General features: G+C 42.4%; 1 protein-coding gene across 1 annotated transcript in view; it reads left to right on the forward strand.

Annotated features, from left to right (window-relative positions):
• The first annotated feature begins 3703 nt into the window (after window positions 1-3703).
• Window positions 3704-19805, forward strand: part of BLID (BH3-like motif containing, cell death inducer) — a 47850-nt gene continuing 31748 nt past the window's right edge. Inside the window, 1 exon segment of the mRNA XM_013054793.2 lies at window positions 3704-3713. Within this exon segment, the coding sequence (XP_012910247.2) occupies window positions 3704-3713 (10 nt within the window).

The raw sequence follows: 19805 nt of genomic DNA on the forward strand, positions 1-19805 counted from the left end.
GATGGAACCTCGGGCAGGGTCATTTGGGGAAGTGATATTTGAACAGAATCTAGAAGTCTTATGAGTGGAGAGGAAGAAAGCCATCAATCATACCTATTGATCACCTACTAGGGGAAACCTGTAATACACACTCTGGGAGAGGTTCATAGAAAAAAAAAAAAGACATGCTATTTGCACACCCAGATCTAACAGTGGATTTGTGGGTGCGAGTGTGCCTACACGTGTGAAAAGTACTAGAGTAAAAAGCGAGTGAGAACAGTATGAATAAATACCTACCTCATTTGGCAGCCATGGCAGACAGCTGTCCACGAGTAGGCCATGGGGTCCTGTCTATGTGGCATGCCAAAGAAATTTGCCCTCTTAGTGGCTCAGTTTCTCCTGGAATGAAGAAAGTACCATCTAGTCCCTGCGTACTTGACAGGGATGTGACAAGGCTTGGTTAATATCTGTAAATGTTTTGAGCTCCTCTGAGGTGTGTGTTCTGTAAATAGGAGATATTAATAGCCGCCGTCAGAACTGAAACAAAAGTGAACTGGGCTATAGCAATTTTCTAAGAAAGAAACACAAATGGCCACAAAACATGAAGCCCACACTGGGTCCATCACATTGACCCTTCTTTAAAAGGCAGCCTGGATCTCATAGTAGACATCCCGACGGCTCAGGCCCTGATCGCAAGTGGGAAAATTCAGGAAACTGGCTGGATTTTCCAACATTTAATTTCCCAGCTGATTACTATGATTAAGAGCCCATCTGGCACAGCCCGTTTGCAAGGTATGTGTGAGCAGGGAAGTGGGACTCCAGTAAAGGCTGAGATCCAACAGAAAAAAAAGAAAAAAGAAAAAAAGAAAAGACAAGGCATGGTGGAGCCAGTGCCATTTTGGAGCTCTCTGCTAAGATGTTTAAAGAGGAAATTTCATTGTATTAGCATCAGTGAGGCTGGTAGGCCATATGCTGTAAGAAAGGCAGTTAGGGAACAAGGGTTTCTCTTTCTCAGGGTTTTTATGTTAGCTTAGTGTGGATTTTGTGGTGCCTTTGTCTGCTACAGGTCTGGAGGCTGTGAACCTGTTAAGAAAATCCAGCTCTGGGTTTCAGTGGCAACATACCAACATCTGTACTTGCAAGTTCATGGCCGCTAAGTAGGCAGTGGCTGGGGAGACACGCACTTACACTTACATATTGTGGTAGCGGTGAAATTTAGGACAAGGGGTTCCTTGCTCCTAGACCTCCAAAGGAAGCTCTGGGCAGGGCGTGGAGGAAGCCATATGTTAGCTCTCCCATCTTCGTGGCCCCCTCAGCATAACTACGCTTTCAGATCAATTCACAGGCAAGTCAGTCTGGTAAGCACTAATCGGACTTACAGATGTGCAGAAAAACCAAGGTTAGGACGCTCAGCTGAACTCCCGGATGGAGTTTCTTTTAATTCTCTCTTACCCAGGGGATTCTGTGTAAACCCATTCCAGACAGATTTTTTATTTTACTTTATTTCTGAGCTCTAACGAGGCCTTCCCTTTGGGGGTCAAGCCTCCAAGTCTCGCTGAAAATTCCTACCTCAAAGGTAGAGGCTTCTGAGTCCTGTGGTCACCACTTCTGCCGGGGACTGAGGTCCACAAGGAAAACTCATCAGTGACTTGATCTTAATCCCTCACTGTGTGTGCACAGGTCACTGAGGAACATCTGGTGGGCTCGACCTTTCATGTCCGTTTGCCAAATGGATTCAACTGGGGGTTACTGGAGGACCCATCTGTAGGCCTCTGTGGTGATGGAGGGATAGGCTAGCTAGTGGTCTGACTTGTAAGGAGAAGGATCTGTAAGCCTTATCTATTTCACTCAGTCTAGAAAGGATTGATGACCTTGCCTCCCCCCTTCAATGGTTGGAAGATCTCCAGCTTTACAGGCTATCATGCTGAGTTTCTTTGGGTTGGGGCTAGGAAGGTGTCCTCCACCTCCTCTCAGAAATGTGAAAATAAGTTGGCTTTTCCACAGGTTGGAATCAATACCTCATTGCCCTTGGGGAGGTTCCCACCCTCTCTCTCAGGAAGGTGGATTTCACAGCCCATAATGTGGAGTTCAGCAGAGAAAGCTAGATCAATAGGAGTGAGAAAGTCTCTGATGTGGTCCCCTTAGGCTTCCATTTCTGAAAAGGGACTTTTACTTTAATTTACTTAGACCATAGACTTAACTTCTACCTTCTTGCGGAGCAGAAGTCCATTAGCAAACTTCTAAATTACCGTGAGATCTTATTTACAATGATAAGGCTTCCTCAGGGCCCAGGTATTTCTGGTGGGCTCTATCTGTTGCTCAGTGTCCTGGATAAAGGGTTGGTCTGCTGATTTTAGGCCCTGTTCAGCCAGAGCTGTCTAACCTCCTCAAAGGAGGGAGCCAGACTAAGTCAATGAGGCAGGATGGCAAGTACCTGTATCTCATCACGATGTCTTCTCCTTGCCCCAGCTTGCCCTCACCTGGGACCAAGAACCTTCCAAGCTTCCCAGGATAAGTAGCAGTGCCGATCTGGATCAGGTATATTGTCTGGGGAGAAGTCTTTGTTCTAAAAGGTGTTGTCTCACATAGAGATTCTGAGGAGAACCAGATGAGGATAAATGGATTTTGCATCCCACGCTACACAGAAACTACTCTTTTTCATGATCTTTCTTGCCTTCAACAGAGACTTAGCCATCAGATTTGCATCTCTCAGCGACTAGGAGAAGAGGATGGCAGTTGTTTTCGTTAATTTTTTTTTTCTTGGACCTTTCTCTAGTAATTTGGAGTGTTATCTAAAGATTGTGTGAATAAGTTATAGGAGATAAAAATCTAACCAGACTCTTTTATGATTAGCTAGAAGGTCCAGAAATTATATAATAATAACAATAATACTTTCTGGGAATCCCAGAATTTATCACACAGAGGCTCCTGAATAGCACCTCCCCACTGTCATGAAGAAGTCAAAGAAATGTTGCTCCAAGAGGAGTTTGGGGTCAGGCGGGACTGGCAGATATTAGTGTATGTGCCATCAAACTCTTTCCGTCTTGGCAGTGATAATTTACTAAATGCTCATAAAACTCTTTCCTACTGAGGTCAGATAGGATTTCAGAATCTTTTCAAGTTTGTACTCCAGACAGCCCCTACGAGTCGGTCAGAGTTGGCATAAAGGACTCAATTATTAAAAATAAAAATATGAACTAAGTGACATCTTGCATTCTTCCTGGCATAATTAACATGTTTCAAGAAGGAATTTTGGACTCGTTCTGTGGCTTTGCCAGCCTTGTCTGCTTACAGATGGTTTAGATGGGATTCAAGATTCAGCTTTCCACTTACCCCACCCATCCCTGTCCACCACCCCAAAAGCATCACACCAAAAAAATGGGAAATATGATCTTGCTTTTATGAGCCATGAGGTGATGTCTGGTCCATATTAAATGTCAGAAATAAATTATTTATGGGAGATGAAAATACAGAGATGTGATTATATTATGGATATTAATCGTACCCAAGAATAGCATCTTCACCCCCTTGAATGCTCCCTGAGGGACATAATAGGTTTTCAATTATATGTTATAACCATTTGTCTTGGGAATATATAAAAAATGTGTATTGGCATTTTACATGGGACACTTAGGATGTGATGTCTTCTTCAGATCTTGGATTTATCCTCTCTTCGGTCCCGCCCCGTGTGTGAAAACAAATAAAAATTAAGTGAGCAATAACGATGACCCCAGGTAATGGACAGATGGACTGTAGTCCAGGTCTAGATAGCAACCAATATTTTGCAGAATCAGGAGTCTGTGACCTCTCTGTCACTCGTGATCAGAGTTACGGCAACGCACAGTCACCGGGCCTAGTATGTTCTAGTAAGAACATACTGCTGGAGACCTTTCTCAACCTTAATTGACCTCTGATGTCAATTGAGCATTTGGCGGTTTATTCTTTGGGGGTACCCAAGATGGCAGCTGCTAGAGCACTTACGGCCGGGGTTTCCTATACCTTGGGGTTATAGGGAGCATACAATGACTCAGTGACAAGTAAGGCAGAATGAGAAAAGGGACGCCATGAAATCCCTTCAGCCCGACCTAGGACTCTCTCCCCAGTTTGGGGACGGGGCAGGCGGCAGTCTTCATTGTGATGCTGCCATTACAGGAACCCATGAGCTTTAGGAAGACACTTAACTGTCCTCTGCGCCGGTCCTCTGTCCCAATGTGAAGCAGGAATGCCAGTGGGCTGAGGAGACACAGACTGGGTGATGTGTAAAGCATTTTGCAATCTGAAGCATTAGCTCATAAAAGATGGAGAGGCAAAACATTCTGTTCCTTACCCTGTGCGTGGGGCATCAGACTGAATTTCAGGGTGGAGTAAGGGAAGGTCACTTTACAAAATGTGAAAAAGATGTGGTTTTTGAACTCAAGGCTAGAGATGAGAGATTCAGATGGTACACACACACACACACACCCCTATACTCGTGTTAAAAGTATCAGTTATATCACTTTATACTTTGAGATGGGTCTGGGTGGCATTATAATTCGCCAGCCAATGTTAATAGGGCTATTTTTCTTCCTGCATCTCAGGGAACAGACTCATTAGAGATTTTTAAATACGATGTGAAACACCATATTTTTTTTAATCTGAAAGTTATCTGAATGAACTCATTCTGCCTCTGATGCAGGCTTTCTTCCAGGCCAGCCTAGCCACGTCGATCATGGTTTACTGGTATCCTTCTCTTTCCACAAAGAATTGGCAGGGTTGGAGGGAGGGCAGGTGGTGCTGTAATGAAAGGTCTCTAATATGTTTTCTGTTCTTTGGGGACTTTGAAAAAGCAGCAAGCCACCCTTACGAAGAAAAGCGTGTTTTTGGCAATCTAGACAGAGAAGGGCCCTCCACTGCAGGACCAGTGTGGTTGCACTGATCCTGTAAATAGTTCTTCTTCTCTTCGATAACGGAGGAACGTGGAGCATCCCAGCAAACATGTCTTCATATTAGAATGAGATAACCTTCTCATTCCCAGCAGGCAGGACACATAGGCCAGCAGGCGATGAGGCAGGATTTCTTGGGCTTCTTGAGCAAATGAAGAAAATGCAGGTGTCCCTCCACTGCCCCCAGGTCAGCCAGGTCACAGGGTAATTGCCCCGTTGCCTGCTGGGAGAGGCCCACCAGGCCCTCCTCCCTCCAGGTTCATTTTTCATTTTGATTGAGTTATGAGGCTTCACGCCACAAAACATCAGAGGTCGTCAAGAACACCAATGATCCCCTCTTCCCTAAAATCCAGGCCTCGGTTTCCTGGAGTTGTTTGGAAGGGGTGGGCAAGCAGGGCTGGTGGCTGGGTTATGTTTTTCTCTGCAAGTGGCAGGAGCGAAATCTCCATCTTGCTAGTTTAAGAGTCGCCTGGCTGGCTGATTTCAACTGAGGCGGAACAGCTTGCTGTAGCTTTGACGTGTGAAGACCAGATAAATGTTGGCAAGAGGAAGAGACGGGAGCTGCGTAGCCTTCTTGGAGCCTGCCGAAGGGACACACCCAGCCCTGCACACTGAATGCAGGTGCTTTTCCCATCCCTTTGCTGATCCCTTGTCCCACGTCCACCCCTGAGGATTATGGCTAAAACAGCTGTGGGCTTGGCTGTTTGGCCCTCATTGGAGCTTTTCTGTTGTGGCTGGTGGACAGACGTTACAAACTTCTCTAATCTGGGAAGGGACCAAACAGATGCTCGTCCTCCAGCTGTCTTGGTGTGTGTCTTATTAATCTGCCCGTGACAGTGACACAGGGACACATGCACCCATACATAAACACACACACGTAGTCACACACACACACACGCACAAACACATACAGGCACACATACACTCAGACCTGACTTTGGTTTGCCCCAGCACCCTGAGTAATGACTTGGGCTATTATGTATTGTCTACTCTCTCTGTGTCCTAGGGAAGATTTTAGAAATTCTAATACAGGAGGCTGAGAAAGGAAAATATTGGCTTCTACAGTACAAACATCTCTGTCCTGAAAAGAAATGTTAATTTTCCCTTAAATCAAATGTTGACATATATCAGCCGCTGCGAAAGATGAGTCTCTATGGGAGGAAGGCCCCTGCTCCGGGACAAGGATATTGGGCTGGAGTGTCTCCTCCGAAAGGCTAACCAGTTCAGAATCTGAACAGGTTTGCTTTAGAGGTTTGAGGAATCATTGCAGTTTGCTTTCAAAAGCTGATCTCTCTGGGACCCACTCCTGAGCAGGGGAGCCAGAACAGGGGTTCCACAGTGGAACCCCTACACTGGCCTTTGTAATGATTCAGGTACTGCTTACCTCTGCAGGGAATACAGGATTTTACCTGGAGGGGCTGGTGGGGGGAGGCAAAGGGCACAGAGAAAGGATGTCATGCCCAGGCGAAGAGGAATTTCAGGTGCTAGGTGTCTTACCTGCTGCTTTCCTCACTGCTCCCAAAACAGGCAGTCTAAGTATTCTTTGTTCAATACCTATGTTTTAAAAATTCCAAATTAAGTCCCCCCTGCAACTAGGCGCACACGCGTGCCTGCGCGCGCGCGCACACACACTCACACACACTTGTGCATGAACACACATGCCCTTTTAACTCGTTAAGTTTGAAAGATGATGATATATACAAGCAGCGGGCTTTGCCAGTCTGCATGGTGAAGGCCAAGATTAATGCAGGAGGTTGGTGCAATGTTGCCGCAGAGCAGCGTGATCAGAATACAAGATGGAGCAGAGGGGGAAAGGCCAAGAAATATGTCTGTGCCTGGAGTTTACACAAGTCTCCTTAGCAACTTGTCTGAATTTATTTTTCCCTTAATGTGTGTGGGTTTCTTCCAAACGCGGAGTGAAGTGGGAGTCGGGCTTCTAACCGTACTCGGTTTCTCTTCTCGGAGGGTGGAATTGTTGCAGTTGGTAGCAAACGCTTCTCTCCCTTCCTGGCTCCTTCCCGCCACTCCCCCCACCGCAGGACCCCTCCCTCCCTGAGGTGGCTCTGCTCCTTTTGCATTGTGACTTTGTGGACTGTTGGTAGCTTTCCAGAAAGGCTCATCTCTGCGGGGGAATGGGGGGGCCTGTTTCTGATGGCCACAGCTGTGCAGGTTTCTGCCACGGCCTGGATGCTTCCAGGACGCACGTTCCTGCCTGTGGCGTATGTCTGAACGTGCCTGTTTATATGCCCGGGGGTCACAAAATGGGGAGTAGCTATGCGGCTCCCTTCCTGTCCACGTTATCTCTTGTCATTTTTTTTTTGCCTTGTTCTGCTTTTGCAGCTCTTACCTCTTGCCCCCGCCACATGCACATGTGTGCACACACACGCACGCACACACAGACATGCACACATGTGTACACACGTATAGACATGTGGACATACACAAATGCACACCCACCCACACATATACACACCTAAACACAGGCACACTTACACACATGCACACACATGCACACACACAGAGGGTCCTATAATTCTAATTATAATATAATATAATTAGAATATAAAGCTATTAGAAGAAAACCCAACAAACCCTGACTTTGAGGAGTCTGCATGTTGGATGTTATGTGCTTGGGATTGCTTCGGGAAAGACAGCCAGGAATACTGCCATGGTTTTACTCACACTGCTTTCTTTTGAAATTACTCTGGGGGTGTAGAGTTGCTGCTTCACTGGAGCCAGTATCGAATGTAAATCTTAATATTTCTCCTCCTGGCCCCTTCCTCTCTTGAGAGTCAGGGGGAAAAAAAGAAAAAAGAAACCTGGCCAAAACACGTGAAGGTTTGATTTTGGCTCTTTTACAAACAGATGTTGCTTGTCATTCTGTTGTTGTTAAGCAGGCACCAGATTGGACCAAGCAGCAGTGTGTGTGTGTGTGTGTGTGTGTGTGCACACGTGCGTGTGTGTGTGCATGTGTGAAAGAGGGGGAAAAGAAAGAGGAAGAGAGAAGAAATCGATCCTCGGAGAAGTTGAGAGCAAGAAGTACATAATGTAGATTAATATTTTTTCTTTCCAAACTTCACGGTGGCGAGGACGATAGGCAATCGTGTTCTCCTTGGTTGGTTGTTGTTCTGAAGAAGAGGGAAAGGTGGAACTTACTCGAGGGGTGGGGAGAGCCTGGGAGGGGAAAAGCTGGCCTTTCATGGGCTGAGAAATGGAGGCTTCTGAGGCTGTTCAGATCTTCCTCTGAGTAGATCTATGCCCTGCAGGAAGGCAGAAAGGTCTTTCTGTTGCAGCCGAACCTGGTTTCTCGTGTTTGATGGCTGTAGGCAACCTGGCAGAGGCTCTAGGCTCTCATGTACTTTTCCCCGGAACAAGCATCTCATTGTTACATGGTCAAGGTTCGAGGACATCCTGACTCTTTGCATATTGCTTATCTCTTTTCTCGCAGGGTCCAAGGGATTTAATTGTCAGTTCTTTCCCAAGCCTCTTTGGACCCCCACTTAATTCATGGCTTCTGCATCGCATTGCAGGCTGCTTTCTCATGAGCAAAACATAGCTTTGAAATTAAAAGTGTTAAAGTTGGCTGACATACAGGAAGCCTTGTGCAGTGTATAGTTCATTTATATTAAAGAAATGACAGACGTCTGATCTTTAAAAATCTGTATCTCGTATTTCCGTATCAGAACCAGGGTCTTCTGTGTTTCTGAAAATTGGGATTCTTTGAAGAAACCCTCCTGGCTTTATTAAGCCATGTAGCTAGGAAGGAAAGTTGTAGCCTGGTGTCCTTGTTCAGATTTTAAAGAGGAAGAAAAATTGTCATCCTAAGCAAACTTAACTGCTTTTAAAAGTGAAAGTCGCTTCCTTAGCCAGCTGCACACGAGACAACTTGTTACTGGCAGCCTCCTTCTCTTTTGTTTCTTCGGGTGTGTCGAAAGCAAATTTGCCTCCAGTTCCTCACTCTGAAATAGTTGATCTCTCTTACACTGCTGTTGAGGACGAGCTCTGAGTGGGTTCCAGACTGTTCGAGGAGCGGGCTGCTTTTTTTTTTTTTTTGTCATTTAGAAACAAGCAGAGGACAGTGTTTTTGTCCACTCTTATTTTGTCATACCATTTTCTTGTCTTTGTTCTTTAGGTGACCTTGCCACGCCTTCATTTTTCATTTTACATAAAATATTAATTTTTTTCATGCGTGTGGAGGATGATGGTGGGTGTGATAGGGAGATTATCGATATCAATTCTCATTTTCCCTTCGGCCGAAAGGAGCATGAAAACCATGGCATTGCCTGGCCAGTCTCCTCCCTCCGGCTCCCTTCTGGTCAGTTTTTCCTGGGCAGAGAAGAATTAATTCTACCGAAGCTAGCTGGCTTTGGTGACGGAGCCCCTGCAGTGCTCGCACGAGAGGCGCTCCCATGCTGGGGTCTGGAGTCCCGGTGGTAGTGTCGCAGGTGGACTGCGCTCACGGTGACGCATGGCACCAGTGAATATCTCTTGGAGCAGCGATTGCGGGATGTGCCTCTTTGTTGAGGTGATTGGATCTTCCTACGAAAAAGCAAGGGCTACAGAGGGTGGGAGAAAGAAAAGACATCAGGAAACCAGAAAAGCCATAGGGAGACCAAAGACTGCCCGTCTCCCCGGCTTCAGGATGAATGCCAGAGGGTAGATTTGAGTCTTTTTTGTAGGTGTTCTTTTTGTTTTTCTTTCCTTTTCTTTTCTTCATCCCCACCCCCCTCTTTTTCTCTCTGTTTCTCTTTTTCTTTCTCTTTCTTTCTGCCTCCTTTTCTCTTTTCTTTCCTTTCTTCCCACTTTTCTTTCTTCCTTTCTCTCGCCACCCCCCCTTCTTTCTTTCGCTTCTCTCTTGCCTTCCTTTTTAAAAAGTTCCCTTGAATTGCTCTGTCCCCTCGGGACAAAGGAGGTCTGCTGAGATCCGGAACAAGAGGTACATCTTTAAAAAAGAAGGAGGGTGGAGGGCAGGAAATCTTTCTGTTGGTGTCGTTCTACTGACATCACCATGGATTTGGTGTTCAAGTCCACAAGCCAGGCAAAACTCAAATACATTTTCCCTTTTGCAAGCAGCTGCACAGTGAGTTTGCCTTCCATTAGTAAAGGAACAATGAAGGAAAAGCAAACCCTGCGTCTAAAACATGGCCAATGAAAGAAGGTTGGAATGGAAGCCAAGAATCCTGCTGTGGTGGAAGGGGGATAGACTCATGAATTCTCCACAATAAGTTATTTTACTTCTTTTAACAGCCCCATCAGCAGAGACAAATAATGACTCCTGAAACATTTCAGAATCAAAAAGTTAAAACGGTGTTTCAGTGATGCTACATCTTGCCAGGTAATGATTGCCCAACTTGATTGTACCTTAACCGTTCTTAATTATTGATAGCCTGTCTCTTTCTCATATTTAGCAAATGAGCGGTTTGGTATAAAACATTGGAATTTGTGAATATTCTGAGACCTCACATCCCTGTTTGATCATTTTTCCGGTAAAATCGTTCTCAGCGTTTGTCGATAGCCAGGGAAATTCTAGGAAAATATGTGAAAGTGACTTATTTGCAGAACCTTTATAGCATGTGTAGTTTTGGAAATTGAGTAAATATAATGTTGCCCAGTGATTTTCTAGAATTATATTTATTTCAGTGTTTGGTGTTCCGTTTTTACCTCATTCCAGAATTAATTCTAATTTAGCTTTATCCAAGAATTGGGTGACAAAAAGAAACCAACCGATGAACAAACAAAAGAGTCTTGATCCACTTAAAATAATTTTATTTTCCAGACGCGGGCTAATGGTTTGAAGATATTGGCCTAGCAAGATGGCAACGAGCTTAAAAAATGGGATTGCCAAGAAGTTGCTTTTCTCAGGTAATAGTGTTTTCCCTTAACTTCCCCAAACCTTCCGTTTCCTCAAGCACTGCAAATTTTTAGGGCACGCCTGAGTGCTTTAGTTCTAAAGAATAACTGCATTTTGAACTTGATTTTTTTAAAGTAGCAAATAGCTTTATAATATTCATAGCATAGCAGTCATGGCATTCAATTCTATGGAATTCAGGAAAAAAAAATTGAAGTTTTTACTTAACAGTGCTTACTTCTTTTGACAATGATTTAGCCAGAACTCATTTGAAACCGTCAAGCACTTTCCTTAAACTCTGTGGCTATCTTGGGTAATTGAATTGAAAAATGTAAATATTAGAGGATTGTCTCTAAAAAACCTACCGTGTGCTCTGAATTCCTGGAAGATAGGGCTTGGATAACGAGCATAATAACAATATTGACATTTTAACTTTAGTCCTAGATTGGTAATATAGCATGGCGTTTAATGCAGCTATCCCCATCCCTTGTCCAGTGGCTAAGATTTGAGCTCAGCTAGCAGGATACAGGCAGTTTCCTTTTAGTGGTATTGAAGGACTTCATGCCACTTAAAAATGTTTAATAGCACAAATAATATATTTGCTTGAGAAATTACCTTACTCTGCTTTGCCATTGTTCATAAGCATTCAGCTTGCATTTTCCGACTTAATTATGACTATTACTATCTAACAGAGCCCCACAGAATCTTGCTTCATAAAGCAAGCCAAAATTTCCTCTGAAAAGAACTTTTCTTTTCCTCCTTAACACAGAGAAGGTTCTTGAAGGAGGTAGTCAATTAATATTTTGGAGAAAATACCTCCTTCCGAACAAAGCATTCTTCTATGAGTCAGGATTTGACCTATTTTTTCCCCTACAATCCAGACATCTTCCGATTTTTTCTTTATTTTCTATAATTAAAACGGTGGATTGTTTGGAAGCTAACATTACAAACCATTTGGAATGAGTAGCTTTTCTCTGTCCTATATTTACAAAAAAAAACAAAAATTTTAAATTTAAAAAAGAGATGCCCCCAATTAAAACATAGCATCACACTCCTTTCTTTGAGGTTTGACGATGCAAATGTATGAAGATGGCTCTAATTGAATGACTAAGTATAAAACTTGGACAGATTTTATTTCGTTCATTGCAAACAAATACTGCATTCCGTCTTTTTAATAAACCTGATAATAGTAGCTAGTCCTCATCACTTTGGAAGCCTGGAATGGTTATTTTCCACCCGAATGGGAGTTCCTCTGTCCCACAAGCTCCTACAACCCTTCACAGTGTGCAGAGTGCCCATCCTCAAATGCTTCTGGACCTGTGCCTTTGTCAGAAAGATCAAAGGAAAAGAAGAGGCTTGGGGTTCTTTTTAACATCTTTCCTTTTAGAAAGGAAATCAGCATTTTAGAATGAAGCCAAGACCTCTTGGAGGTGATTGGTTTGGACCTTACTTAATTCCACTTGCTATCATTGTTGCTTTGGATCTGAAAGTCAAGCCACAGAGTTGCACGAAATTCTCAGTTTGGGGAACCTTCACCGCATGAATAGGCTTCCGGGAATCCTACCCACGGCTCAGTCCTAGTGAAGTAGGCAGATGATGGGGTATCTGAGAAGGGTCACGTCTCAGGTCCTATTGGTCCCTGCCGTTGGTGGGTTTTGTGTTCTCTTGCTTCCACCTTTCAGTATGTGTGCATAAGGGCCCGCTCTTTTCTCTAAATAATCCCCAAACTCAGCTTTTTTGTACTTAGTAGAGCCTCCCAGAATCTTGAGGAAGTCTCATGCTTATGTCACGGCAAAGGAAGAGAATTTTTGTGAAAGCCAGGATCTATAGACATCGCTCAACAAAAATTTGAAAGTTTCTTCTTAGGTTGGGTGAAGGATGGAGGCATATGTTTTTCCCAATATCTAGGGAGGGCGATTATTTTGCTTTTTATCATGTGTCCTAGAAGTGCTTTTGATTCAGACTGTGCCTTTAAGAAAATTCACAAAAGGAGCTGTTAATAAAGCTCCGTGGTCTTGGGTGTCCCATTTTTATGTGTAGAATATTGGCTTGGGAGAAAGAATGCTCTATTGACAAATGTAATCATTTCATAAGGCTTCAGAAACAGATCCATCTTCATATCCTTGAATAGTTTTGGGGGGACAATTACACAACTTCTTTTCCAGTTCATATTTTATAATATATGCCCAAACTTGTTCTGTGTTAGTGTTGGGACCAATAATGGGGGTGGGGTAGAAACAAAAACACAAACTTCTCCTGAAGATGAGTCTTCTCATTTAATATAGCTAGAAATCTCCTCTAGAAGACTTTTCGGAAAATACTTATCAGCCTGTTGGTGATGCTTGTCAGTTTATTCCGCCTGTTTTCCAAAATGCAAATAGAAGGGAGAAATTCACCATCATTTTTCATGTAATTACAGGCATTTAAAGGAAAGAACTTGCACTTGGGATTTCATGTCTTTCTCAATCTCTGTCTCTTTTCTCTCTCTCTTACAATCTGATACCGCTTTGGCCATATTGTGTGCTAAGGTCTGACTAAAAGAGCCTTTGGTAATATTAAACAGTCACCCGATGAGATTTACCTAAAGCCAAGTGTTTCTGTGGAATAAGTGAAAACAGAGGGACCTGTGTCGGGGAGAGCACAGATGCTGCTGCTTAACCTTTGCCCTTCTAAGAGCAAGATGAAGTCTTCCCATTTTGGACATAAAACACTAGAATGGCAGAATCTTTGATTGGACTAATGGCTTTAACGTTTTATTTTCAGACATCTCAAACCCCCAAACGAGAGAAGATACTGAGGCCTGTTGCCACAAACCCGTAGATCCGAACTTGTGGTGATAGTCCACACAAGCTTGTGTCTATAGGTATGTGTCTGTTAGGCAATCTCACAGACCACGGGTTCTGCCTGTATGCCTACCCAATCCCCCTTCCCATCCCTTTCATGTCCTGTCTTCCCCTTAGAGTCCTTTAAGAGTGGTAGAAATGGAAGGAAGGGCTGGTACGGGAGAAAGGATTCCTTTTGCTCTGAGACGGCTGGGACTCTCCAGTCATTAATTTATAAGCTCGCCCTCAATTCCCTTCGCTCTTTAACTATTCTCAGCTCTCAAATTGAGAGACGGGGCTCACAGGTGAGGCAGCAAGGACTTTGGGTGACTCGGCTTACTATTGAGGGATGAATAAATAGATACCTAACCAAGGGTCTGTTTTGTTTCCTGTGGGCCTAATTGTTTTGAAAGTTACTGTGATCGTTTTTGGAAACAGACAGAAGCTCCCGCCCGAGACCCATCTCACCCTGGCTTGACTTGTACCTTGCGGCCATTCTTTCTCCCTCATTGTTCTCGAATCCATCCTTATCTTTTAAAATAAAATTAACCAGGGGAATGGATGCGCTGAAGTCTTTATACTTCTGTGCGTAGCCAGCACTGTAAGAAAAAGAACTTTTTTATAAAAAAGAGATAGCCTGTTGAGGTCTAACTTCATAGTTGGCTAGAGTTGTAAGTCTTCACATGTTTAAGAGGCTGGAATGAAAATAATTTTATCCCCTTGCCTCTTAAATGTCACCATTGTGCCAGGATTGGAAAGCCAAACTGACTGCAGATCAAAGCAAAAGTGGCTATATTTGTCTCATTCCAACAATGTGAGCTGAGGAGTCTGTAAACAGAACCCAGGGTGAAAAGTTGATCAGATTTGGATGACTCTTAAACTCTTGCATTCCCTTCTGGTCAAACATGGTGCCAGGAATTCCCTTTAGATTGTTTTGTTTTGTTTTTGTGTGTGTGTGTGCAGACTCTTGTAACCAGAAGGGCCAATATAAAGCAGTTACTGAGTTACCAGTGGCAAAAAGTTTGAAATGCTCATGGTAACATTTTATTTCATTAAAAGCTCTTTTCTCTTCAGAGCCACACTACTCTGGGATGGGAGAATTCTTTTCTTCTATTACGTACATAAAAATGAAATGTTGTCTGTTGAAATTGGGAAGGTGTAGGTACAGATCCCATATGTTTAAGGAGGAGAATGGAATGTTCTGCAAACGCTCCACATGGAGGATATGGTGTACATACATTTCCTTTGTGTTTGCTTGGCATAGCATCGAGGAAGGCTGTAGACCTCAGCTGCCAGCTTGCCGAGAAGTCATTACTTCATTATGGAATGATAGAACATGACATCCAGAAGAGAAAGATTGTCCTCATTGGCATGTATCATGTATAATTGTTTGCCCAAGGCCTTGATCCACCCACTAAGCCAACAATCTGCTTGGTTGGTTTTACCTGCCTCTTTGAAGTGGTGAACTTAGAATGGATAAGCTGCTAGCAAATTAAACTTGTACTTTCCCTGGATAAACACTTATCTTTGATAAAGGCAAAATCTTGTCTCTACTCATCATCCCTTTAACCTGCCATTAAAATATATTACCAGTGGGACCAATGGAGTTCATGAATCCAAGGGGACGTTGGGTTGCCTATAGTCCCCATACAAAGACACCAGAAAGACTACAGGTTGGCCGTGAGGTGGCTTCCAGGTTGTTTCTTTGAAGGAGGTTTTTAAGACCCATTACCCCAAGAAAAAAAGATTATGGGGAGCAATCTTTTCAAGGTTTCTAAAAGACCTAAGATATTATTATTTGATTCATCTGACTAGAAAATATTCTAGTGGAAAACCCAAAGCCCCTGGGCCCTGGCCACAAGAAACAGGATATTAAATATTTTACATGATGATGCAATTCAGTATTTTTCCCCTCCTTCCAGGTCCATGAATGAATGCTTCTGTAGATATTAATTATTCCTTTGGGGCTCCCTCAGAGTGGACCAAATATTCTACAGGAAGCTGCAGAAAGTAAAATAATTTCAGGTCTTCCCCAGAAAGACTCTAAAAATATATTTCAGTAGTCTGTGTTGCATGGAGGTATACAGAGAATGAGTATAAAACAAAGTAGTTTTATTAAAATCCTCAAATTATCAGTACCAAAATACATTTATGAAGCTATAGTACCAGGATATTGTGTGTGTGTGTGTGTGTGTATCTGTGTGTGTGTGTGTGTGTGTGTGTGTGTGTGTGTGTGTGTGTAGAGAGAGAGGGAGAGAGAGAGGGACAGGAAATTATAATTCTTATTCCAAGCATTTGATAAAGGAATTCAATCCTCATCACCAGAGCAGTGGGAGGTGCTGATACTTTGTTTTAAAAGAGTTTCTTGTTTTTATTCCAAAATAAATAAATGGATTTTTCTATGTGGGAAGAAAATGGTAGGTATGGGAAATAATTAACTTGAATTTAAATTTAATATAATTCCTTCTTTTTCAGTGTGCTTACTAATAACTCCCTAGTACCTGTTTGATCCTATGAATCTTTGTTGGCTGTGTATGGTATTTAACCTCATCTGATGTACCCTAGCCTCTCTAATTAAGATGTTTTAAGCTTTTATGCCTGAAATAGTGTTGAAATTTTACAGAGAAGTCAATATGAATGACTCTAAACATTTCAAAGATTTATCAACATCTAAAACGGTGCTCAATAAAGTAAGGTTAGAAGGAAGTTTCTTGTTTCTTTTGGGATAGCCATATGGCAAGAAAAAGTATGAGATTCAATCACTCATTCACCCAGCAGAGTTTTATGAATGCTAACAGTATTCAGTACTTTGTAAAATGGCAAAGATATGACTGTGACTTCAAAAAGAATGGTTATTTGGGGAGGAGCCCCTTTGTAGAATTTCATGTCAGTTACCAGATGACTTTTAATGAGTCACGCTTTACTCCTAACAGTTGCCCAGCTTCCAAATACCTAATCAGGTACAGAATGTGTTTACTCATGGGGAGTCCCCCCCCCCCCCATTATCTCAGACATCTGTAGCATTGTTTGAGACTCACCCTCATTTCCTTTATGGGGAGTGCTGCTGCTAGCACTTCAGACCTCCATGTTCAACAGATGGAGAGTCTGTAATATATGGATTCCGAATTATCTTTGGAATCTGGTTTTGAAAGTTAAAGTGTTTAATAGATTGTCTCTACCTAAAGATACATAACTACTGTTCTATAAATGCTACTTATTTTATTTTTTACTTCCTTCCTTCAATAAGACTTTTTATGACATCATTCCATATCATAATTGCATGTTGTTATTGCATGCCTACAAATATTTACACTAATTATGTAAAGAGCCATAATTGCACTAATACATGATAATGGGCTAAAATCAGTGTAAATAAACAAGGAAATTCACACAACCAAAAGAGCAGGGTATTGAAAACCATTTGTATTCTAGCAGCAACATCTTTCTGTCTTTGACCCCTAGAAGAAAATGAATTTTTCCACTTCTGGATATTTAAAAGCTCTGTAAGCTATACATTTAGGCCAATATACTGGCACGCTAGCACATCAAAACCTATACTGTCTTTGTTCTGTCTTCTTCGGTTAACTCTTATGGGCTCTTTTATTGCCTTGTTTTCTGTTCTTAAAGGTTAGGCCTTCACAGTATTTACAGAATCAAACAAATGGTCAGTGCAAGGAAAATGAAAGAAACTCAAATGCAGAGGAAAGACAATGACTTACATTTTCTTCTAGTGTCCTAGTGAATGTTTAATCTTTTTTTTTTTTTTAAAGATTTTATTTATTTATTTGACAGAGAGAAATCACAAGTAGATGGAGAGGCAGGCAGAGAGAGAGAGGGAAGCAGGCTCCCTGCCGAGCAGAGAGCCCGATGCAGGACTCGATCCCAGGACCCTGAGATCATGACCTGAGCTGAAGGCAGCGGCTTAACCCACTGAGCCACCCAGGCACCCCGTGAATGTTTAATCTTAAATGTAATTGAGTGTCAGGAGGCAGAGGACTCACAGTTACTCCTTGAATTTCCATATGAGATCCAGGACTTAAGAGAAACTTGTCAAATTGAATTCAGCCATTCTGTGATTTCTTTTCTTTCTTTCTTTTGTTTTGTTTTGTTTTGTTTTGTTTTGTTTTGTTTTGTTTTTAACACCATACTGTGAAGTTACAATATAAGTAGCAGGACAAGAGATACGACATAAAAATAAAAATCACCTGGCCTTTATCTTTAGGTTCATTTATACTCGCACTTTACCCATTCATTCATATGCTTTTGCTTTCATACAACAAACATATTTTTAAGTCTCTTCTTTGTGCCAGGTCGTCAGCATTCAAGTAGGGTTAGATTTGCAAAGGTGAGTAGCACAGCCCCATCTTTGAATAGCTCAAGGGATAATAAAAGAGGCAGATAGATAAATTATAATGCAATAGTGTTAGGGTTAAGTTAGAAATGTGCATATAAAAGTATGAATGATCAGAGGAAGAACTCTTTGAATGGAACCTTGAAGGATGAATGGGTGTTTGCTTGGTAAAACTAACTTACCAGTCTTTCCCCAGAACCACTGATCCAAGAGAGGCAGTCTCCTCAAAAAAGGTAGCCCCATTCCTTGATATCTGCATCAGGGAACAGGGTTGGAAAAATTGGGCAAATGGTCCCTCTCCAGGTTAGTAGAGCAGGATGATGAAACACCAACTCTACAGCATTTGGGTCTATTTTTTTTTTTTAAACATAATCAGCACCATAGAACTATCACTCATTTATTTACCATGTGCTTAGACACTCCTCCATCTCTGTATACCTGGTCCCAGCTTCTCTATGGAACAACCTTTACCAGGCAAAGCCAGAGTCCAGCAAAGCTATGAGGAGATCTACAGGCCCCCTGTAGATCAGAGAGCCTTCCTCATTGGGAAGTGCAACCCTGATCCAACACCAATTCACCTGGAAATGGGAAACCACCATCAAGCTGTTAAGAAGGAATCTGTCTGCTGCCCCAGCATCAAACTGAGACTGATGATAAAGGGAAGACCCAGTTTAAAAATCAAAAGCCAATAGGGAAATATACTCTATTCCTTTAAAGGGGGGGGGGGAGTCAACATTTTACACATTGCTAAATTATTGGGGAAAGAATTTATACCAAAAAAAGTGCTGAAACAGTCAACTCTGGAAGGAGGGGCACTTGATAAATATGAGAATTATGTAATATTATGGTAAATACTGTTGAGTGAATGTTCAGCATAGCTTCTATGTTGTTTACCTCTGCTTTGCTCATAATCCTAGTTCCTATAACTTTTCACCATGTTTTGGCTGAAGCTCTTTCCCCTTGGGTACTGACGCTTTGGAGATTACAGTTGTTCAGTTTCACAGTAGAAACAGTTATTTTCCTAATTATTTTTTCAATTGTTCGAGTTTAAGTATTGGTCAACTTTTATATTCTGTTAACAGATGCCAGAGGGCATTAGTTTGATCAGAATAAACAACACTATATAACATTACCATAATTCTGATGCACCAATAATATCAAGAAAAACAATCCTTAGTATTTCCTCCCTTCTTGTATGCACAGTAATCTCAAGCCAAGATTCTTGTGTTATTTTCCTCTGTTGGACCCTCTGATGTGTTATCTCTTATGAATGGCCCAAGTAGCTGACAGCATGAAGAACTATTATAAGACTAACTTGTCATTTCATTGCCTAAGAAATGGTAGCTTTCCAGCCATTGTGACTGCATGTTCCCAGGTTGAGGTAGTAGGTTGTATAGTTTAGAATTACATCAAGGGAGATAACTGTACAACCTCCTAGCTTTCCTTGGGTCTTGCACAAAGCAACATGCCAAGAACGATCATGATTCCTCCAGGCCTTTTTTTCTAGGAAATTCTGTGGAAGGTAAGATTGGGTACAGTGGTTCTACTGGCATTTTAGAATTCAGGTTTTGTTTAATTCTTGTACCCATCCTGTATTTTCATGTTCTGTTTCTTTGGGTTGGATTTAGTTTTACCAAAAACATGAGATTTTGAGGGATTCAGCTTATCAGTTATCCATTGTCACAGTAATGCTGCATAATAAACAACACAAAACCTCCGTGACAAACAACAATAAACATGTTTAGCTCATGAGCCTGTGGGTCAGTGACTTCTATTAGACAGTTTTTCTGGTCTTGGCTGGTCTCATTCATTCTGGCTGTCAGCTGTAGGACAGAGTCCCTGGGATGCTGAGGTAATTCAGTTCTATGCCCTACACGGCCCGT

The sequence above is a fragment of the Mustela putorius genome, unplaced genomic scaffold (assembly GCF_011764305.1).
Source record: "Mustela putorius furo isolate JIRA1106 unplaced genomic scaffold, ASM1176430v1.1 tig00000460_pilon_pilon_pilon, whole genome shotgun sequence".
NCBI lineage: Eukaryota > Metazoa > Chordata > Mammalia > Carnivora > Mustelidae > Mustela > Mustela putorius.